At 39.3% G+C, this 24,688-nt stretch overlaps 1 protein-coding gene across 4 annotated transcripts in view; it reads right to left on the bottom strand.

Moving 5' to 3' along the window:
• The window catches only part of LOC126190762 (poly(A) polymerase type 3), a 175,000-nt gene that overhangs the window by 132,502 nt on the left and 17,810 nt on the right, over positions 1-24,688 (bottom strand). For all 4 annotated transcript variants that reach the window (XM_049931280.1, XM_049931282.1, XM_049931279.1 and 1 more), the window contains one exon: positions 13,942-14,274. In XM_049931280.1, the coding sequence (XP_049787237.1) occupies positions 13,942-14,274 (333 nt within the window). The remainder of the gene's footprint in view (positions 1-13,941; positions 14,275-24,688) is intronic.

Here is a 24,688-nt window from a genome sequence, read left to right as displayed (position 1 = left end):
TACACTGTGTAGCTGTGTACCTACATCGTCATTAACAGTACAAATACCACTATATTGTACGATGAACAGGTACATTCATACTGAACTGTTGCAGCTGTGAAAGTTAAGGATGATACAGCTCAGAAGGAACTTTGAGTGCAAGGACCATAAAAATCACTCATATACAGCAATGAAAATTGGGGTTATGTTATAACTGCTACCTCAGGGTCCACAAGCACAACCACAAAAGAGCTGTTTCAAACAGATCATATTTTATCAGAAGTATTACGAAATTGTCTAAAACACGCAGCCTGTTACTAAAGAAATAGGGTTGGACCTCAAATCCGAAAAATAAAATGGTAATTGGTCAAAATAAAGATGAGACTGTGAACAGGTAATAATTTCTAATATCAAACGAAATATTCACAAAGAGCTGCTAATGATAACCGCCTGATAGCTGGAGAGCATACTTTCAGTAATTTGACCAGTACGAATAAAGGCATGGCACATTAAGGACAATTGCATATGAAGTGTGAAACAGTAACTGACAATAAACAACCAAAGAGGGTAAATTTCTGAAGCTTCCTAGCAAACTATTTAGCTTTTTACAATTAGGAAGCCAAGAGGATATAAAGCAGGATGAGTCATTTATATTAACAGCATCCACAAGAAATTTGAAGAAGCAAGCAGGAGGGGGGACTATTCCTACTGGAATTTCTTTAGAAGTGAAGGTGTGTGTGTGTGTGTGTGTGTGTGTGTGTGTGTGTGTGTGTGTGTTAGGTGGGAGATGGCTATGTAAGTTGTGTACTTTAGCTCGTTAAAAGATTCTTCTTTTTTGTATGCCTGTCAAGGAATCAATACTCCTACTACTAGGTATGCTGTCTTCTTTACTCCTAAATTATATGAACACTGCTTCAGCCCAGCTACAAGTGAAAATATCGACACAGTCCATACAAATCAGAAACCATATCAGGATAATCAGCCTGTATGTGATGAAAATACGAGATTCACGACAATGGACATTTAAGTAGCAAACTGAAAACATAATACAGTAAACCCCAACTCCCAAGAGAACAGTGTTATTTTTCCCTGCTTTTAAAGAACCCTACTTTAAAAAAAGTCTGTTTTTAAGGAATAAACATGAAACACTTTGATAACTGAAATCTATTTTCTACGTAATACCTAATATGTTCAAGTGAGTTTCTGGTTTCTTTCCATTTCACACAGGTGGTATTTTCTGTCAGGTGACACAATAAATGGTCGCCGATTCAACCACTCTACACAAACCTAGATAATTGTCAATAACTCCACTTTGCTTGTAGCAATACCGACAGACATGTTGAAAGAATCAGAAATGTATTTCCATGCAACTTCAACATTTCACGTGATCTGATGTCACAGTCTCTCTGAGTTCAGGGAGCATGAAAAGTGTAGTAGTTTGTTTACTGAAGTGTCAAAGTTCTCAATTTTACTTTTGTGGAGTTACGGCCTGCAAACACAGAATGCACACACTTCAGAATAAGGTGAATATCACCCAGAATGCTAATGACTAATCCTAACATACAGCTTTCAGGCATGGAAAACACACAAAATTTAGTGCCATCTAACCATGCAGCACATTCAAAAATGAGAAAGCGTTCTTAAATGCTGAAGCTAACAATTTCTTTGGACCCAAAACAGAAGAAAATTCATATGTCTACATTGAATGATGTGGACAATATTCTTCTAAAGTTGTTTCAAGTACTGAGAAGTCAAAGTATTCCTACAAGTGGAAACATACTGCAAGATAAGATTCGTGAAACTGCTCTGAAGTTCGACCTTGGAAATTTCAGTGCACCGAATGACAGGCTGAATCATTTTAAAGAACACCATAGCCTGTCATTTCAATGTGTATTTGGAGAATATAACGGAAGTAGGATTTTTTTATGAACAGGAAATTAGGGCACAGTGAAGCTACTGTGAACAGTTCAGTGACAATGTTGTTATCAGATTTGATAGCAAATCAATGCAGACAATGACAGTTAAGATATGCACACCAATGTCACAAGCAGTAGATGAAGACACAGAGAAAATATACGAGGATATTGAACACATAATTCAGTATGTACAGGGTGATGAAAATCTAATGATTGTGGGAGAATGGAAAGTGGTTGTAGGGAGAATAACAGAATAAAGAGTTAAGGTGGGTTGTTTTGGGGGAGGAGACCAGACAGCAAGGTCACTGGTCTCATCTGATTAGAAAAGGAAGTCAGATGTGCCCTTTCGAAGGAACCATCCCGGCATTTGCCTGGAGTGATTTAGGGGAATCACAGAAAACCTAAATCAGGATGGCCAGACACGGTATTGAACCGTCGTCCTCCCGAATTCGAGTCCAGTGTGGTAGCCACTGCGCCACCTCGCTCGGTACGTTAAGGGAGCCTACTGGCTTGATAGGAGAAACAAGTGAGGAGTGAGACAGTTCTGCAACAAATTTCAGATGGTAATAGTGAATATTCTGTTCAAGAATCATATGAGGAGAAGGTATACTTGAAAAAGACCCAGAGACATGGGAAGATCCCATCCCCTTTGTGGACAAATATTCCGAAATCACATATTGGATTGAAAGCCTACCAAAGAGAAAATATACACTCAGACCACAATTTAATAGTGATGAGTAATAGGCTGAAGTTAAAGGGAATTGTCTGGAAGGATCCGTGTGGAAGAATGTGGGATACTGAAGTACCGAGGAATGATGAGAAGCATCTGAAGTTCAATATGGATTTGGATACTGTGATAAGGAACATCAGAGTAGGCAGATCAGCTGAAGAGGAGTGGACACATCTAGAAAGGGCAATCACAGATGTTGGACAGACAAATACAAGTACACGGAAGGTAACTGCGAAGAAATCATGGATAACAGAAGAAATATATCAACTGATCGACAAAAGCAGAAAGTACAAAAAGGTTCAGTGAAAGACAGGAACAACAATACAAATTACTAATGAATGAAATGAATAGTAAGTGAATGCTGCAGGGAAAGTGTGAAGAAATTGAAAAAGAAATTATCATCAGGAGGACTGACTCAGCATAAAGAAAAGTCAAGATAACCTTCTGTGAAATTAAAAACATGGATGTTAATATTATAAGTGGAATGGGAATACCACTGTTAACACTTAGGCAACCGAGGCTGAGTATAGGTCGGGCCACAGAACTGCTTTTAAACAACCGCATTCAAGTATAGGTTGGGCCGTTACATGCCACTCACAGCCTATTAGCCTTCTGGAAGTAGGCCGGCTACTGTGGTAGTGCTGCGTGGAACGCCTGCCTATATGTCACTTGACTGCTGCTCCCCTGTGTGTTCTGGTTTTAGAACTATGTCAAAAGAAATGGCAAAACACGCATAGCAGCTTCCATGACACACTGTGCCACTGTGCATTGGTGTAGTCCTGAATTTCAAACATTCTCGTTACTGTTTAGCGTTTCTTGTTAATTTTTCTCTCAAATATGTCACATTTTCTGAGTGAGAAAGAAATTTTAGAAGCCTTAGAAGAAGAATTGGATGAGTCTGGTTCTGAGTGGGAAATGTCTGAATGTGAAGGGAATGAAGAGGATTCAGATACAGGTAAGGAGCTGTCTAGGGCAGTTATTCTTCAGTGTTATTATTACAACTTATATTGCTCGAATTGCTTCAGTTAGCAGAAAATTTATTTCTGTTCATCTTGTCTATCTTGCAGAGGAATCTGATGAGCCTGCATCTGTGCAGGTGGTGTTTACTGAACAAAGTACATCCTCTGCAACACAGGCGTCAGCTACAACACAGCTGTCTGAACCTCCAACAAAGAGACAACGAATTTTGTGGAAAAAACCCACTGATGCTGAATTAGGCTGGAAATTTGCTGACAATCAGCCTACTGCGCCACAATTTGTAGAGAAAAGTGGAGTAATGGCAGCTGTTCATGAGAATTCCACTCCACTCGGTGTGTTTTTGATCTTTTCCCCTGATTCCATAATGAAACACACAAAATCCGAAACAAACAGCTACGAAAAGTCTGTTTATGACAAACTCAAAACACCTTCCAGGATAAAGCCTCACAGTTTTTGTAATTAATGGATTGGAGTAAAGCTGCACGAAATGTATTTGTTTTTTGGCATATTTATACATGTGTCTTGTGAAAAAACCAAAACTGATTACTGGTCTACCAACAATTTTATTTCAACCTCTTTCCCTGGTTCTGTTATGGCCAGAAACAGATTCAAGGCAATATTATCAAACCTGCATTTGAACGACAATGCAACTCACGTTCTGAAACGTCAACCTCAACATGACCCCATGCATAAAGTCAGGCCAATCCTCGATCATTTCTTATTAGAATTGTAAAAATCATTTTACCCATCAGAAAACATCACTACTGACGAAGGCATGAGTGGTTTTCATGGAAGAGTGGCATTTCGAGTGTACATAAAAAATAAACCTGACAAGTATGGAATCAAGATGTTTATTGTGCGCGATTCCAAAACTGGTTAAGTTCTTAGATTGGAGGTATATGCTGGGAAAGGAACACAAGACAACTCCATAACACCATTATTTGAGAGGTTGCTAGCAGATTACCTGGGAAAAGGGCACACTGTTTACATGGACAAATTTTAAACTCCACCAACAATATTCGATTTTCTGTGGCAAAATAAAAATGAAAGCAGAAGGTACATGCGTGACTAACCGAAAGGAAGTACCAAACGAAATTGTTTCCAAAAAACTGGAAAGTTATGAGTCTGTGTCAATGAGGAGGAATAATCCGCTTTGCTTGAAGTGGAAAGACACAAGAGATGTACTATGCCTGTCCACTGTGCACAAAATGACCAGCTCTGACACGTCTGATCATACAAAGGAAGGTATCAAAGTAAAATCAAAATCAGGTGCCATTCTAGATTATAATATTTACAAAACAGGGGTCGAAAGGAGTGATCAAATGATTTTTTACTACGCAGTTAGGAGGAAACAGGTGAAGCAGTGGAAGATGTTTTTCATCCACTTGCTTATACTGGCTGCAACAAATGCATTTGTCTTATATCGGGAAACTAGGACTCCTGCTCAAAGAAAGAGCTGCCATTTTTCCACTTTTCTACGACAAACTGGTGAAGGATTGATTCATAAAGGTACAAATTTGGCACTAGACGATGTTCCTAGTGAAACTCACAGCAACAGACTTCCAGGACGACACTTTGCAGAAAAAAATTTCAGCCACTGAGAAGGAGCATCGAACTAGGGCGAGTAAAGTTAGCTCTGAGAAAACAAAAAAATCTAGTGGTAAAGCAGGTAGGAAGGAAACCAGTTGGTGGTGTCCAGAATGCAATGTACCACTCTGCATGCCAAAATGCTTCAAAATCATCCACACTGAAGCTAATTACCTGCTAATTTACACAAAACTAAAAAATGCATTTTTTGTGAAACCAAAATCATACATTTTATGTTTATTGTTATTAATTTTGTCATCAAGCAATATAATTAAAATAAACCTTAAAGACTGTTCTTTCATAATATGTTTTCAGTTTCAAGATATCTTATATAGAAACAGGCCAGTGACATTTCAAAAAACACTAAAAATGGCCACTACTCTGGACCAAGTGTGTGTAAGCTGGTCTTCAAAGTGTTAAATGTCAAGGAGAAAGTGGATATGTGGAAAGAGTGCACTGAAGGCCTCTATGAGGTGGAGAACTTGTTCGACGACATGATAGAAGAAGAAATTAGAGTTGATATGGAAGACATAGGGGATTCAGTAGTAGAGGCAGAATTTAACAGAGTGCTGGAAGACTTGACGCGAAATAAGCCAGAAGGGATCGATAACATTCCAACGGAATGGAGGGAAGTGGTAACTATTCAAGTTGGTGTGTAGAACCTACGACTGGCGATATACCATTGGACTTTCGGAAAAATATCATCCACACAATTCTGAATATATCTGGGGTAGATAAGTGCGAGAACTATTGCCAATCAGCTTAACAGTTCATGCATCCAAGCTGCTGATAAGAATAATATATAGAAGATCCAAAACAAAATTTTAGCTTGTGTTAGATGACTATTAGTTTGGATTTTGGAAAGGTAAAGCACCAGAGATACAATTATGATGATGCACTCGATAATGGAAGAAAGACTGAAGAAAAATCAAGACAAGTTCACTGGATATGTTGACTGGAAAAAGTGTCTGACAATGTAAAATGGTGCACAATGTATGAAACTCTAAGAAAAATATGAGTAAGCTACAGGGAAAGCTGGGTTATGGTGTGATAAAAAAATCAAAAGATTTTTTTTTAATTTTGATTTTCAAATTTTTATTTTTATCTTTTTGGTAGCCACGTTACTGATGTGTGTTTGCATTTTCAGGTGTTTTGAATATTTAGTTTATTGTTAACAGCTGAAAAGGTTTTACATACTTTCGAGTGCTTGGAGAATTTGTACTTTCGAAAAGGATGATTCAAAGAATCTGCATTAAATTTTCCCAAAAATATGGAATAATGTGCAGTGCTGCATTTGAAATGTTGACTGTAGCTTTTGGCAAATCTGCTAGGAGTAAGACAGGAGTTTATGAGTGGTATAAACATTTCGAACAGAATCGAGAAGATGCGAGGACGACTGCCACAGACACCCTAGCAAGTCAATTACTGACGACAATGTGGAAGAAATAAGGAAAATGGTTCTGTAAAATAGCCAAATCGTCCATCAAAGAGGTGGTTGTTGATGCCGGCATATCCTCTGGTTCACACCAAACAATTTTTCTTGCACATCTGTGCACGAAACATGTAGCAGCAAAGTTTGTTCCGAAACTGTTGAATTTCAACCAACAACATGTCACTCAAGAAGTGATGAATGAAGTCGACAGCAAACCAAAACTTCTAAAGAAGGTTATAACAGGTGACGAAACATGGTTATATGGGTATGACATCAAAACCAAGCCCCAAACGTCCCAGTGGAAATTCCCTGAAGAGCCACACCAAAAAAATTGACAACTCTGACAGCATGTGAAGGTTCTTCTCATTGTTTTCTTTTATTATAACGGGATAGTGCATGGTGAGTTCCTGCCTTATGGCCATACAGTCAATAATGAATACTGCATGGAAGTTATTTGTGTGAAGCAATCCAAAGAAAATGACGAGACCTGTGGCCCAACCACTCGGGGAAACTGCATCACAATAATGCCATGCTCACACCTCAATGCTTGTTCATGGTTACTCGGTAAACAACAAAACTGTTACATTGCTTCAGCCACCGTATATGCCGGATGTGGCCCCCTGAAACTACTTCCTATTCCCACGGCTGAAGAGAATCATGAAAGAATGTCATTTTAACACCATAAATGACATAAAAACAGAATTGCTGAAGGAACTAAATACCATACCAAAAGAGAGCTCCAGAAGTGCTTCCAAGATTACAGAATGTGCTGGCACAAGTATATTAGACTTGAGGGGGATTATTTTGAAGGGGACAAAGCCGATGTTGATGATGAATAAATAAAATACTGTTTAAAAAAACAAAAATTCCTATTATCCTTTGATCACCCCTCATACATACAAGAACCAAGAGGGAACAATAAGACTGGGAGATCAAGAACACAGGGTTCGAAATAAAAAGGGTGTAAGACACAGATGCAGTCTTTCACTCCCTACTGAGCAGTTTATATATCAAAGAAACAATGACAGAAATAAAAGTAACGTTCAAGTGTGGGATTAAAATTCAGGGTGAAAGGATATCAATGACAAGATCTGCTGATGGCATAGTTTTTCTCAGTTAAAGTAAAGAAAAATTACAGGATCTGTGGACTGGAATGAGTGCTTTCAAAACACAGACTGGCAATAAACTGGAAAAAGACAAAAGTAATGAGAAGTCGCAGAAATGAGAAAAGCGAGAAGCTCAACATCAAAATTGATAACCAGAAAGTACATGAAGTTAAGGAATTCTGCTACCTTGGAAGCAAAATAACCCAGGATGGAAGGAGCAAGGAGAACATAAAAAGTGATTATGAAGTCACAAGAAAGCTACTGGTACCAAACAGATGCCTTGAAGAAGAAATTTCTGAGAATGTACATTTGGAGCCAGCATTATAACGGTAGTGAATCTTGGACAGAGGGAAATCTGTGACAAGGCAATCAAAGTGTCCAAGACGTGGTGCTACAGAAGAAAGTTGAAAATTAACTGGAAGAAAGGAAAATTGGGTTTATTGTCCCACTGACACCAGGATCACTACAGACGGAGTACAAGCTCGGATTGTGTCAAAGATGGGTAAGGAAAGTGGCCATGCCCTGTCAAAGGAACCATCCCTGCATTTGCTTTGAGTGATTTAGGGAAATCACGGAAAACCTAAATTTGGATGGCCAGACATGGGTTTGAACTGTCACCCTCTCGAATGCGAGTCCAATATGCTAACTACTGCATCACCTCACTCAGTGAAAAATTAAGTGGACTGGTAAGGTAAGGAATGAGGAGGTTCTTCACAGAATTAGCACAGAAAGGAAAGACACTGACAAAAAAGCAGTATAGGATGATACAGCACTGTTAAGGCATCAGGGAATAACCTCAATGGTACTACGGGAAGCTGTAAAGGGTAAAAACAGTAGGGGAAGACAGATACTGGAATACATCCAACAAATAACTGAGGATGCAGGGTGCAAGTGCTACTCTGGAATGAAGAGGTTATCAGAGGAGAGGAATCTGTGGCAGACAGCATCAAACCAATAAAGGACTGATGAGTTATAAAAAAGTGAGGCTCCAATTATAGAAAGTGTAAACTATTGGACACAGATTACACTGACATGATTAAATACGGAATTATGAGTCCACATACATTTTTAACCTTGAAGACACTGACATCTTCTATAGTTTATTTCTTGCAAAATCATATACCGTTAACCCTTTTTGCTGCTGGGGCGTGTGTACACATCCTGCTACACCATTTCCAAGGTGTTGTGGACATGTATAGGCATGACACATCTGAATGTATTTTGAGATGCTGACCTCTCACTGCTGCGGAAGAGTTACTTCCATATCTTTGTGAACAAAAAAGTTTCGAGTATTTATCATACAACTTATGTGCCTTATTGCACGCTATAATTTGCAAAAAAAAAACCTCTTTTTGACATCTTGAATCATTTATAAGATACGAAGATTGTTATGGCCATGATTCGTGGTGTGCAACAATGTAAAAGGGCACATCATGTGCGAATGACACGCTTATATAACACCCAATAACTTGAGAATGAAATGAGGTCCTCAATTTTAAACAAAATTTTGATATCTTATCTACATTTCACTCACTGCAATGTATGGGCTAAAACCAACCAAGGTTTATGTAATGTGTTTTTACCTCTGCAAACTCTTTAAAGTTTCATGTAGTGTTTTACCTGAAGCAGCACAGTAAGTATGAAAGGATAATGAAATGAAATTCAGTTCTTCATCAAGTGAAGATAGCAGCCTATAAGATGCGTAAATATTTTTTGAAAAATCAGATCATGAGCACTTCATATCTGTCCATACTGACCCTATGACTCATCTTAGAAGATAGGCTAAAGCAAACCTACGTTTCTAGCATTTGTAGCGTTTCTGAAGAACCGAAATTTGTTAACATCGAGTATAGATTTAAGTGTCAGGAAGTCCTTTCTGAAAGCTTTTGTATGGAGTGTTGCCATGTATGGAAGGGAAACGTGGACGATAAATAGTTTAAACAAGAATAGAAGCTTTCGAAATGTGGTGCTACAGAAGAGTGCTGAAAATTAGATGCATAGATCACGTAACTAATGAGGAGGTGATGAACAGAATTGGCGAGAAGAGGAATTTGCGGCACAACTTGACTAGAAGAAGGGATCAGTTGGTAGGACATGTTGTGAGGCATCGAGGAATCTCCAATTTAGTTTGTTGTTGTTGTGGTCTTCAGTCCTGAGACTGGTTTGATGCAGCTCTCCATGCTACTCTATCCTGTGCAAGCTTCTTCATCTCCCAGTACCTACTGCAACCTACATCTTTCTGAATCTGCTTAGTGTATTCATCTCTTGGTCTCCCCCTACGATTTTTACCCTCCACGCTGCCCTCCAATACTAAATTGGTGATCCCTTGATGCCTCAGAACATGTCCTAACAACCGATCCCTTCTTCTGGTCAAGTTGTGCCACAAACTTCTCTTCTCGGCAATCCTATTCAATACTTCCTCATTAGTTATGTGATCTACCCATCTAATCTTCAGCATTCTTCTGTAGCACAACATTTCAAAAGCTTCTATTCTCTTATTGTCCAAACTATTTACCGTCCATGTTTCGCTTCCATAGATGGCTACACTCCATACAAATACTTTCAGAAATGACTTCCTGACACTTAAATCTATACTCGATGTTAACAAATTTCTCTTCTTCAGAAACGCTTTCCTTGCCATTGCCAGTCTACATTTTATATCCTCTCTACTTCGACCATCATCAGTTATTTTGCTCCCCAAATAGCAAAACTCCTTTACTACTTTAAGTGTCTCATTTCGTAATCTAATACCCTCAACATCACCCGACTTAATTCGACTACATTCCATTATCCTTGTTTTGCTTTTGTTGATGTTCATCTTATATCCTCCCTTCAAGACACTATCCATTCCGTTCAACTGCTCTTCCAAGTCCTTTGCTGTCTCTGACAGAATTACAATGTCATCGGCGAACCTCAACGTTTTTATTTCTTCTCCATGGATTTTAATACCTACTCCAAATTTTTCTTTTGTTTCCTTTACTGCTTGCTCAATATACAGATTGAATAGCATCGGGGAGAGGCTACAACCCTGTCTTACTCCCTTCCCAACCACTGCTTCTCTTTCATGCCCCTCGACTCTTATAACTGCCATCTGGTTTCTATACAAATTGTAAATAGCCTTTCGCTCCCTGTATTTTACCCCTGCCAGCTTTAGAATTTGAAAGAGAGTATTCCAGTCAACATTGTCAAAAGCTTTCTCTAAGTCTACAAATGCTAGGAACGTAGGTTTGCCTTTCCTTAATCTTTCTTCTAAGATAAGTCGTAAGGTCAGTATCGCCTCACGTGTTCCAGTATTTCTACGGAATCCAAACTGATCTTCCCCGAGGTCGGCTTCTACTAGTTTTTCCATTCGTCTGTAAAGAAGTATTTTGCAGCTGTGGCTTATTAAACTGATTGTTCGGTAATTTTCACATCTGTCCACACCTGCTTTCTTTGGGATTGGAATTATTATATTCTTCTTGAAGTCTGAGGGTATTTCGCCTGTTTCATACATCTTGCTCACCAGATGGTAGAGTTTTGTCAGGACCTTTTAGTATCTCCAGGGTTCTTCCATGTATACAGCCTTCTGTCATGATTCTTAAACCAAGTGTTAGCTATGATTAAGTTGTGCTCTGTGCAAAATTCTACCAGGCGGCTTCCTCTTTCATTTCTTAGCCCCAATCCATATTCACCTACTACGTTTCCTTCTCTCCCTTTTCCTACACTCGAATTCCAGTCACCCATGACTATTAAATTTTCGTCTCCCTTCACTATCTGAATAATTTCTTTTATTTCATCATACATTTCTTCAATTTCTTCGTCATCTGCAGAGCTAGTTGGCATATAAACTTGTACTACTGTAGTAGGTGTGGGCTTCGTATCTATCTTGGCCACAATAATGCGTTCACTATGCTGTTTGTAGTAGCTTACCCGCATTCCTATTTTCCTATTCATTATTAAACCTACTCCTGCATTACCCCTATTTGACTTTGTGTTTATAACCCTGTAGTCACCTGACCGGAAGTCTTGTTCCTCCTGCCACCGAACTTCACTAATTCCCACTATATCTAACTTTAACCTATCCATTTCCCTTTTTAAATTTTCTAACCTACCTGCCCGATTAAGGGATCTGACATTCCACGCTCCGATCCGTAGAACGCCAGTTTTCTTTCTCCTGATAACGACATCCTCTTGAGTAGTCCCCGCCCGGAGATCCGAATGGGGGACTATTTTACCTCCGGAATATTTTACCCAAGAGGACGCCATCATCATTTAATCATACAGTAAAGCTGCATGCCCTCGGGAAAAATTACGGCCGTAGTTTCCCCTTGCTTTCAGCCGTTCGCAGTACCAGCACAGCAAGGCCGTGTTGGCTATTGTTACAAGGCCAGATCAGTCAATCATCCAGACTGTTGCCCTTGCAACTACTGAAAAGGCTGCTGCCCCTCTTCAGGAACCACACGTTTGTCTGGCCTCTCAACAGATACCCCTCCGTTGTGCTTGTACCTACGGTACGGCTATCTGTATCGCTGAGGCACACAAGCCTCCCCACCAACGGCAAGGTCCATGGTTCATGGGGGGGGGGGGGGGGGGGGGGGGGAGTCCAATTTAGTAATGGAGGGAAATGTGGAGGGTAAAAATCGTAGGAGGAGGCCAAGAGATGAATACAATAAGAAGATTCAAAGGCTGTAGGTTGCAATGGTTACTTGGAGATGAAGAATCCTGCACAGGATAGATTAGCATGGAGAGCTGCATCAAACAAGTCTCTGGACTGACCACCACCACCACCACCACCACCACCACCACAACAACAACAACAACAACAACAACAACAACAACATCGGTCAGAATGTCATCTCTCAGCACAGGTACCACATTTGATGAGCAGTACAATCATAACAAAATCCACCTCAGCACAGAATGCAAAGAGTGCATCTGTAGCAGCGAAAGGGTTAAGGGAGAAAAATGCCACAGAGATAAAAATATGTAAAGAAAAGATGGCAATGCTACTGCATGTAAATAGAGATTGAAGTGAGAAGTTGCCTCCCACATTAATTCCCAAGTGTTTCCAAAACATGAAAACACTTCTTCATACTTATGAGTAAAACAGCAGTCCCCACAGATGCCAGAAATGTTTAAAATTTTTTTGTGTGTTTTGATGCCAAGATGGACGCCAGATATGTTTATTACAACCTGGAATTCTGTAACACAATAGTCTGTGTTAAACTGTTTCACTACGGGACATCAATTGAAGAAAACATTGTCTTTGAAGAAGAATGGAATACCAAAACTGTTATTTCTGAAAGTGCAACCTTCTGGGACACTGTTTGCTGTGACTTTCACACTGAAGATTAATGCAAATTAAATTCTTATGAAGAAACACAGGTAGGAGCTGGCGGTGACAGCGATGATGGAGGAGGAGCAGGAGGGCATTGCATCACGTTTCACTGCCGCAGTGCAAGTAATTGATACTGTCAGAAATTTTCTCTTTTAATGTAGATGTATCAACTCTAACTTATATCAACCAGCTGGAGCAACATCTTCTTTCATGCTGGAAGAACAAGACAAGACTTCTTGATTAAAATAATAATAAATAAATAAATAAATAAAATGTGGTGTTCTGTGAAAAGTGAAATAATTATATATTTACTGCATTTAAATTTTTAGCAAAGAATATTGGTAATTTTATAAATAAATAGCTGTTACATCATCTTAATATGTTTGAATTATGATTCTGGGTCATGCCCTTCATGTACACTGGCAAAACCATCCATTTAAGAAAACTGCCATCTAAGGAAAAAAATATTTAGGTACCCGGAGATTCGTTAAGAAGGGGTTTTACTGAACTGAGATAAAATAAAACACAAAATCTGAGAATCAAAATTTGTCATAAGACACACTCTGCATATGCCCAACTCTGAAATACTAAGCGAAAGAATCTACTATTGTGTGTGATGACTTATTTTGTACAAAGGAATGCACTGTGACATTTCCAATAACACCCTATGTCACAATTTGATTGCTAAAATTATTCTATTACAAAGGTTTGTTAGGCTAGAATCTCTTAAATGCAGTTCATAACAGCAATACGAAAAAATATTTAACTTTATTACGACTTTGCCAGAATTTTTTTTAAACAAATAAACATGTTTGTAATAACCAAAAGAGTAAATATGTGGTCAACATTTCATTGCAAAAAACCTAAAGTCAAACACTGGCACTCAGTAAACATACCGATGATTGAGCTCTTCGTCAGTTTCAAATACATTATACGGTTTAAGGACTTCTTGCAGTTCTAGAGTTCTCTGAATGTCAATGGGTTTTGGCATGGCAAGGCTGATGGCAGAGGTCATCCCAAGGGTACGAGGACCAGTCTGCTGTTGCTGGTCCTCCTGTTGTTGTTGTTGCTGCTGCAGTTGTTGTTGCTGCTGTTGCTGCTGCAGCAAAGAAGTGGGCTGTGGCAGCAGCTGCTGCTGCAGTTGCTGCTTTTGTACCTGCTTCTGATGAAGCTGGTTCTGTGTTTGCAACTGCTGGAGCTGCTGTGTTTGTATTTGGGCTGGCCACATCCTGCAGGTACAAGAAATTATGAATTTATTATTATTATTTTGATAATAACTGCACTAGAATTGACATGTAAACTATAACTAACAACAAAGACTTCCATCCCCTAGACCTACTCACCTATCCCTCAGGGAGACGGAGGAACAGACAGGAATAAAAATGATTTCTTGTGAAAACTATTAGATTTATGTGTTAACATAATTAACTCATTTTTTACTCATAAAAATACAGCTGATTTATTTCAGTAAAAATCATGAATCTACTGAACACGAAAATAATTAACCCAATACCCACACTCCAGTTTTGCACTCAGTGATCACTTGTCCTTCCCTATTTTCACGCAAAGAACAATGTTCCGTTTCCAAACAAGTTATTTTCTGTAGCCAAGTACTTAATGTTCGTGTCTTTTTAACTGCAGAGACTAAAATCAATTCTACAATTGTTTCAAGAAATACAAGAAGTGATCAAAAAGTTTCTGTTTGAGGGTGTTGCTGCAGTGTGTACACAATGTAGCTTCACTTCAATGCGGGTACATAAGCACCGACATGTAGGCAAGGAGTTAGTGTGTCATTCTTGTGTTTCTAAAGTGCTGCAGTAAATGTGGAAATGTGAACTATGGCGATGTTATTACCAACAGTGTTTAAACAGGACTGCATGCTATTACTCTTTTCTTGACTGTCAAAGACCAAATACCGGTAACCATCCATAGGAGAAGAAAGAATGTGTTTGGGGCAGCATGCCTGTCGAAAACCACTGTTGTGGAATGGTGTACCAAGGGGTACTGCTGCTTCATGATGACACACTTCCATACACTGCAAATGTCATAGCACAGACGTTACACCAAATTAGGTGGGAGATACTTGAACACTCTCCCCACAGTCCCAATCTCTCCCCGTGTGATAATCATGCTTCAATGACTTAAAAAACAGCCTTGAAGGGTTTATGATTCCTGTCAGATGAGGGTTTGCAGCATGCAGTTATTGTCTTCTTTGTGCAGCAGGATGTGGTGTTTTACAATACAGGTATTTTCAACCAGTGTGTTGTTGGGATGATTGCCTCAATGCTCAGTGATTTTACCCAGCTGGCATACCAATTCTGGACAGTACGGCCTTTGAACAGAAACTTCTTGATTCTCTCTTGTAATTACAATGACCACACTCTTCAAATTAATTTAGAAAAATGGTATCACAGTGAAAAGAAATACTGCTATGAAACAAATAAATTAAGAGGAGAACTGAGGATGAAGAGGTATACATGGAAGCTGGATAAAATCAAAGGCCATGTTAAGTAAGTTAGCACATGAATAGTGGTACAACAGAATATCAGTTCCCAACTTCAAATCACATTGTAAATGACTTGATGGAACATAATGGGAATAATAAATCATATTAGGTCGGCGCATAGGCTCACAGTTTCTTTTTTCAGATTGCTATGGGTTTGTGGGTTTATTTAGCAATTCCTATAGTTCACTGCTGTTATTTGAGCTTACATATTGTCATATTATCATTTGGAGATCTTGACTGGAGCTGCGGACACTAGAAAATGGAGTGCCAAGTGGAGAAATGTGAACATTTCCCACATATTCTTCTGCTTGAGTTCAATGGAGGGGTGACAACAGCAGAGGCAGCTAGAAACATTTGTAACTTGTATGGGGATAATACCAGTGGACAGAGCATGGCAAGAATGCGGTTCTGTCAATTTATGAAGGATCATTTTTACATTAATGACTTTCCACGTACAGGAAGATGTTTCAGGTTTGATGAAGGTTGTTTAAATACATTAATCCACAATGACCCCACATCAGTGTGCTCGAAAACTGGCAAATGGAGTAAACTGTGATGCACCATCATGCGACATTTGCACGAAATGGGAAAGGTTAAACGATCAGGCATTTCGGTACCGCATGCTCCAAGCCAAAATCACAAAAATCAGCATGTGTTCATATGTACTGCTTGCTTTTCATCAACTGATTTGTGATCATCATCATCAGTATCGTTACTAGTGACAAGAAATGGTGGTTTTGTGCTAATATAAGGAAAAGAAACGTATGGTTGGGCCAATACAAAGCAAAAACTTCCCATACAAAGACCTGAGCAACAAATCATCACACCTTTTCAATGTAGTGATGCATCAGGAATAAAATCAGTCAAATTCTTAATCTGTCTCGCCATAGTATCTATAGCTGCTGTAAAATGGTTTACAGCACTAGTAATGTGCAAGCAACCACTGAAATATTCAAATAAAAGAATACTGGAGAGCATAATTAGGTAACAACAAAGAGGTATACATGGAAGCTGGATAAATGAAATCTTACTAGCAAGACAATAATGTTCAGATGGCCAATAATGCACACTACTGACAGCTGTGGGACATAGGGAAAAAAGGAAAGATTGGTTCCTCTGCTCTCAACATCATAGCATTCTTCTGCAATGCAAACAACAATGTGGTGGAGTTTAAGACTGAATTAAAGAACTTTCTACTGTACAATTCTCCACACTCCATTGAAGGGTGTATCAACAGAAACATTTAAAATTAATGTCTTGTGTTATTTTACAATTGACATTAGCACTGTGATACAATGACCTATCACAATGTTAATCAAACTGTATTTAGATAAAATATATATCCCTACTTCTTCCCCATTCCAGAGACCCCTCTCCATGGATAAATGAAATATAACTAAAGTAATGTAAATTCTCCTCTGTCCTTAATACAATATCATTCTCCTACTGAGTCAGGGAAATCTTTCCAAAGAAGTATAGTAGAAGAGTTTACTATAAGGGGCATTCAAAAAGAAATGAGCTGGAGTCTGGAATGCGCAAACTGGTGACAGGACAGTAATATCGTGGCGAGTGTAACAAGGTGTGGTTCCGAACACAATGTGGAAGTTCACAGCCCATCGTTAGAGGGCACGCATGCATGTCACGTGACTATACAGAGCTAGCAGCAGCATGCATCAATCGTCCAATGTTGCCAGTCATATTGTGAACAGTGACATGGAGGTGTCAAACAAAGAGCAAAGAGGTGGTGTTTATTTCTGACAGCACAAGGAGTAGGTGGAACGGATATTCATCGACGAATGTCACAAGTGTACGGCGAACACTGCATGTCCCTTGCAAGAGTCAAGGCATTGTACACGCGCTTCAGGGAAGGACGGCTGTCGTTCGCCGATGACCCACGGTCTGCAGCACCACACTGCATTACCGATGACATCGTCCAGCTGGCGGATGCACTCATTACCTAGGACTGAGTGACAGTGAAAGCCATAGCAGCCGTGGTCGGATTGAGCATTGGAAGTGTTCACACCATCATGAAGGAACGACTGCACATGTGCGAAGTGCAAGCCCAATGGGTGCCCCAGTCTTCAACCACACCAGCAAGCATGTCGAATGGCCCATTGTCTTGCTTATCTGCAGCACTATGCTCGGGAAGGGAACGTGTTCCTGGCACAAGTGGTGGCTGCAGAAGAGTCATGGTGTCATCATTTCGAACCAGAATCAAAACGACAAAGTCTCCAGTGAAAGCATCCAGGGTCACCACCACCAAAAAAGCCAAGGCCATCCACACAAGTGCAGGAAAGGTTATGCTGACATTCTTCTTTGACTGAGATGACCCCCTTCTGATTCACTTCCTGTAGCACGGGACAACAGTGAATGCCCAGCATTACTCGCAAACCTTGACCACCCTTCGCCAAGCGATCAAATGAAAACGACCAGGCAATCTCACGTGTGGGGTCATTCTGCTCCACAACAGTCCAAAGCCTCACACGGCCAACACAGTCACAGCACTCCTGCAGAAATTCAAATGGGAGGTTCTCGGCCACCCTCCATACAGTCCAAACCTCTCTCCCTGTGATTACACTATTTTTGGTCCCCTTACAAAGGCTCTGAGGGGCAAACAATTCACCTCGGAGGAAAACGTCCAGCTGTATGTGCCGCAAATGGTTAACATCGCAGCCCTGGGAATTATACGAGACAGCCATTCACCACCTTCTGTCAAAGTGGGACAAGTGTACCAACAGCCAGGGCCAATACTTATAACACACAGTTAGTGGTTTCTGTAATTAATCCTCCAGCTCGTTTCTTTTTGAACGGCCCTTTTATAACAGCAACTGTCACTAAGAAAACGTCACTAATATTACATTTGTCAAACATTATTAGTATCTGATTAACAAGCACATAAGTCTGTGACAGCACATATTGTGATACCAACAACACAGAGTTAAAATAATACTGAATCATTCTTTTGCAGAAACTGGCTAGACACCAAGTAAAATAATACGGATGGGATCCGTATTATTTATTTACTGTATTTATTTGGCACTTGGCAGGAGAAATACCACATAGCCATGAATACAACAAATATGTTTCAAATAGCTGTTACAAATATTATCTTAACTATTTAGTTCCCAAGCAGAGAATATCTAGGTATTAGGAATAAGAGCTATACCATAATTTGTGAAGATGTCAAGAATTTAAGTATCATCAGATACACTGACTGACAAAATGAAGACATGATCGGAGGTACTTTGTACACTTACACACCATTTGCAGGTATGTAAATGTTTTAGAGTTGCAATTTTCTCTGACAGTAAAAACAGTTGCAATAATGCTATGATGTTATTCATGTTTAGTAGTATTACCAGCCCTCATAGAGTATATAGTGGATGTGATCAGCATCAGATGGCAATTGCAGTAAAGAAAGCAGATGCTGCTTACTCTTGTGATACAGCATATCAACAACAGACAAAGAGTTTGAAAAGAGCCCCACTGTGGGTCAGCACTGAGCCAGCTGCTCGAAATATGCAGCATCTAGATTTGTGGGACATTCGGGTGTGACAGTGGTCCAGTTGAACTGCATGGGAACGTGAGGGCAGGCATATTCATTGCTAAGGTTCTGCTAAATCACATTGTCTGACCACCACAAGGTAGGATCCCTATAGTGTGCACTAGAAACACTAACCCCTTCACAGCTGCACCTACAATCCAAGAACAAGTAATGGACTCACTGCAACATTCTGTGTCATTCTGTACCACTGGCAAATACTAGCAGCAGTCCAGGCGGCCTAGGGAACTGCCGTCCTATGCATAGGCCATTGTTAACATCACAACATAAACAGATGTGTCTGCAGTGGTGCCATACCTGAATTGCAAACTGGTGCTGCATGGCACTGCATTGTATTCAGTGCTGAATAGTGATTCCGTATTAATCCACATGATCATCATTGCCAAGTGTGGCAGCAACTGGAGAGAAGTGTGATTATTCCAATGTTTAGGAGAGGCACAGCAGTGTTACTCCTAGCATCATAGTGTGGTGAGCTACTGGGTATGACTTCAGATCACGGCTGACTGTAATTGACAGAACTCTGACAGCACAAGGGTACTTCATGGACATCCATCATCTTCACATTAACTCTCAGACAACAGTATTGTGGTGCAATTTTACAACAGGACAATGCTCTTCTACACATGGCACTTTTGTCTCTGTGAACCTTCTGCGTGATGATGAGGTACTCACATGGCCAGCAAGATCTCCAGACCTGTCTCTGATAGAACTTGTGGGGACCAGCTGGCACGTCAACATGTCCCAGTGCCAGTACCTTGGGATATCAAGGAACAATTGCTAGAGTTGTGGGACAGCTCGCCTCATGAGGAGATACAACAATGTCATGACAACCTTCCCAAACAAATCAGTGTATGCTCCCAGACCTAAGGGGGTCCAATATCGTAAATGGGCTGCCACATCCTTTGTAAATTTGACTCAGTATTGTAATCACTACAATAACAACACATACCCCCCTCAACCCCATGAAGTTTCACTTTATTTCCTCCATCCCTTCTGGGTGTTCCACTCTTTCGGCAGGTGCTGTTTACACATATGGAGTTGGCATAGAGGAGACAGGGATAACAAGAAGATAGATGGATGGCAACTTTTCTCAAATTTTCCTTAAAAAAAAAGTCTATGGTTACTGTGTTTAAAACAACAGAAGAAACTATGATTCAGATCAGCATACAAGACACTGTCACAACCACAATAAGGAGAATTCAAGATCCGCATTTGATTAAGATGAGATGGACATACACATGATTGATACACATCCGAGTCACTCTTGTTATTAATTTCCTTGAGAACTTTTAGTCACAGAATCATGGTTTAGGTGGAATAGTTTTTGACAAAGCACACAATTTGATCTTACTTGATGTGGATAAATTCCACTACTCTTACCGATAGATATTAATTTATTTCTTGATTCATTGATTAAGGCCTGACTCATGAATTAAAGTGATACAAAATTCCTAAGGCCTAGAACAGTGGTTCCCAACCTGCAGTACTTACCCCCTGAGGGGTAAAATAAAATTTTCTGAGGTGTGAAAACCTAATGATTCGATTCTATTTCAGTCACAAAACAAAATTATTTTCAAAAGATTATCAGGATTTTGTAAGACTCCAATACAGTTTATGTGAGTTACCAATAATTACTTTTGCTCAATTAGTAGCATTAATCCAGAGGACGTTTCAGGTTATCCACTTAGTCCAACCACTAAACACACAGACATATATTAACAAATGCTAAATATTTCAAGAAAATGTCTTCTCCAAGTTGTAGATAGTACCTGCAGTAGTTCAGAAATTGCTTCATTATTCACTTTGAAACACATAAATGAATTAATTGATAGAACGAAACAGCAATAATCACAGGAGGGCTGCTATAGTTCTGTACACAGAGTTGTTATTATTATTATTATTATTATTATTATTATTAGAGTGGTTAGACACAAAGCATTAACAGCCTGAAGTCGTTCAATTTCTGCCAGTTCAGAAGTAAGGAGTACAGAAATGAAATGATTTACGAACAGCAAGTATAGTGCATACATCTGAACTTGCTTAACTTTAAATGGGGCCATGGCGTGCAGGTCAAGTAACTGCCACAATGGAGAAGAGTAACGCATGTTTTGTAACAAGGGTGTACACTCACTGTTGATAGTTAGCTTTATTTTCTGAGAAGGAGTTGTGGGAGCACTCGTGATGCACCACAAATTCCTTCATTATTCATTCTAATTCACACACACACACACACACACACACACACACACAATATCATTCACCTTTCATCATTTAATAAAAATAAATAATGTTGACACAACTAGAAATAACAATGCATATCTCACCAAGAATGTGAACACAGGAAATGAAGCATGACAGGTCAACCGATATCAGCAGGGAGTTGTAAAAGTTTCTGAGTATGTAATTCATCATACACTGTTCCAGATAAAACTGCACAACAGGTAGCTTGTCTATTTCAACTTTTTTGCCCAATAGCATCTGTAATTTCAACTATAGTGGACATATGAACATCCTGTTTCGATCATGGAAATTAACTACCAGATGAAATGAATCAAGCTTCCTATTAAATAAGGTGGATGGTTGACAGAATAGTGTCTTCCATCTAAATATCTGTTAAACACATGTGCAGCAGGATATTCACTATCAAGTAGCAGCTGTCCCAAAGTAAGCAAAATCACTTGGAACTCCTTGGAATTGAGATTTTTTATCCTTTTTCAAAATGTAAATTGCAATCTGTAGCTATAGAAGTTTTATGTGGGTGGATTTCATGCCTTCATAGTTTATGTTTTACCCACAATGCATGGCATTATCATCATGAGTATGTCCCATAGCAGTTGCTGAAAAATCATTATGTAAGTATATGAGGAAAATAATGGGAAAACCTGGCCTCAAAAAGTTGTGCATATCAACCTTTTTACACAAATCTAATGTGTTTGTCAAGCACCAGCTCCATAAACAACCTATTCATCATTTAATGCCAAACTGAGCTGAATATGACCTGTACCTTTCCCCCAAAACTCAGCCATAAAAAAATTGGGGTTTTCGCACAGTACAAATTTCAACTGCAGTGCTTGCTCCTTAGTTGCAAATAAAGCAGCATCACTGCCATCCAAAGTAATTATCACTAACCTTCAGATTTCAGTGCAATTATGATGCAAATCTCAAACACTATGTTGTTTGTTATGTGAAGAGTATATCCAATAAGAGTCAGGACAAAGTATAGTTTAGATGAATCTAATGTGCATTGTTAGATCACAATGGAGAATGAATGGTAAACTACTGTTTCAGCAAAAAAAAGTCCTACAGGTGACCAAAGGCTGGGAAAAGCCTGAGCGTGAAAATATTCATTTCATTGTACAAGGTAAAAGGAAACATGGGATATCTAACACACGCAGAATTCCATGGAATTATCAGTTGGTGTCACATGTTTATACATACAAGTGGCCCTCCTATCTCATTAAATATTTCCCTAGCCCATATAACATGACTTGTTGGTGTGCTATATTGAAAGATGCTGCGTCCCCCCTCAACTCCTCAATGACCTAATTATGCAGTGTGTAACAAAAAAATATGGCCAAACTTTCAGGAAATATTAATCACATTGAGGAATAGGAACTGTTATATGTAGGTCCAGGAATGCTTTTCCATGTTAGTGCCCATTTTCTACTTTGTTTCATAACCACACTAATTGTGGGAAATACACAGCAACGGAGTATACCAGGATTACAAGAAGTGTTTCCTTACATGAAACATTCAAAATATCTTCTCAGTTATGTTTTGTTAGATTATATGGTCAGCTGTAACTTAATCATCAGTGTTTGTTGTTCCAATGTAATGAAGGTAACGTTGACATGTGACTCACTTCATTGCATGTGTCAACATGTGACTATCTCCATTGCTGTTCTAGCATCAAGCATGTGGCATCAACTGTTCAGTGTTCACCATGGGCTTGGTTTACATAACAGGGCAATGGAAGTGTATTCAAATGCGGAGTTGGTAAATGCCTAATGGCTGTATAGATTAGCAGATGGTAATGGCCATGATGTTCAATGTTTGTAATTGGGAGAGATTTCCAGAAAGACGACAGTGCCCCTGCAGGAGGATGTTTGAAGCAATTAATTATCATCTTTTGAGTAAGAGGAGGATCAACTGCTTGACCTCCATGTTCTCCAGCACTAAACTGACAAAACCTTTATTTCTTGGTGGGCTTTTGAAAGCTCTTTTTGTACAGAATCCTGGTATAAAATTTACAGAGCCTTCATATGCCTGTATTGTAAAGCACTGTAAAACAATGTGCAACTCTTCCAGGATACACCAGTGCATCAGGGATTCAATGTGACACCGGATTGATGCATGTATCCCTTCTAACAGAGGGCATTTTGACCATATGAGTTAGCAAAGTGTTTCATACTGCGCCGATATATTCTTTTCCTTCATGTTTCCCTTGATGAATGTGATTATGAAAAGCAGAAAATGAGCTCTAGCGTGGAAATAAAGTATTTCTGGACCTATGCACATGTAACATATTTTCTTCCTCTACATGTGAGGAATGTTGCCTTAGAGTACGGTCATACCTTTCAATTACACCCTGTCCACTTTCTTGTACTGGTATTTTTAGGGAGATGACAACAAAAAGTTCAATTGGTAGTTGTTACTAATAGACCACTGACTGTACAATTTATTACCCAAGTTGTTCTTTGTTTCAAAACAGTTCAATACACTCAGTTTTAGCAATGCCCTGTATGACACAATACAATGTCAATCATTTCACACTGAAACCTGTAGACCATACGAGTGCAGAACAGTTAATGAGCCTGAATGCATTAGAGAGTGTGACAAACCAATGCTGACTTCCTACTGCAACTGTCCACTTGGTAATGCTGTGTGTCAAGCTTGCACAAGAAGCAACAGTCACAATTTCAAAAAGCACTGACAATGGGCAAAGATTTCTCTTAAATGCTGGACATGGTTACCAATGGTAGCTGCAGTAACAAACTACATACTCTGTGGTAACGCTAATCAATAAACTTACAAAAAAATATCACAAAATATAACAACGATTCTAATGTTGGAAGATACAGGATCCTCACACATACATACACCAGAAGATTTTACTGGGGGATTTGTCAGCTGCCAGAGGCACATAATCCAAATGCAGCGGCAGCAGCTGCACTCTTGGCCTCTCCATGAATTGGCAATGACAATGAGACTTTGGATATACGATGCTGCAATAGTAGACTATAAATGAATAAAAAAAGTATCGCAACAGGGACAACTAGAATTGAAGAACACAAAATTACCACGGTATCAGTATGAAAGCTAACCCCCCCCCCCTCTCCCACATTATTCTGAAGCGTAAAATTTTTCTTGAGGGAAAGTGCTAATACCTGAATACCTTTACACGTCACTGCACATCTAATGTAATAAATAAAGTTTCTGCATGCACACAGACTTAACTATTATTTTTGTATTTTGACAATTACAACTTCACTGGAGAAATTCACACACACACAAAACTCTGTCAATGGCAATTAACTAATACTGATTGGACTTGCAATATCAATGACTCATGTCG

Source organism: Schistocerca cancellata, chromosome 6, assembly GCF_023864275.1.
Source record: "Schistocerca cancellata isolate TAMUIC-IGC-003103 chromosome 6, iqSchCanc2.1, whole genome shotgun sequence".
NCBI classification, from domain to species: Eukaryota; Metazoa; Arthropoda; class Insecta; order Orthoptera; family Acrididae; genus Schistocerca; species Schistocerca cancellata.
The sequence above is the reverse complement of the archived record's forward strand: the minus strand, read 5'-3'. Positions and strand labels throughout refer to the sequence as shown.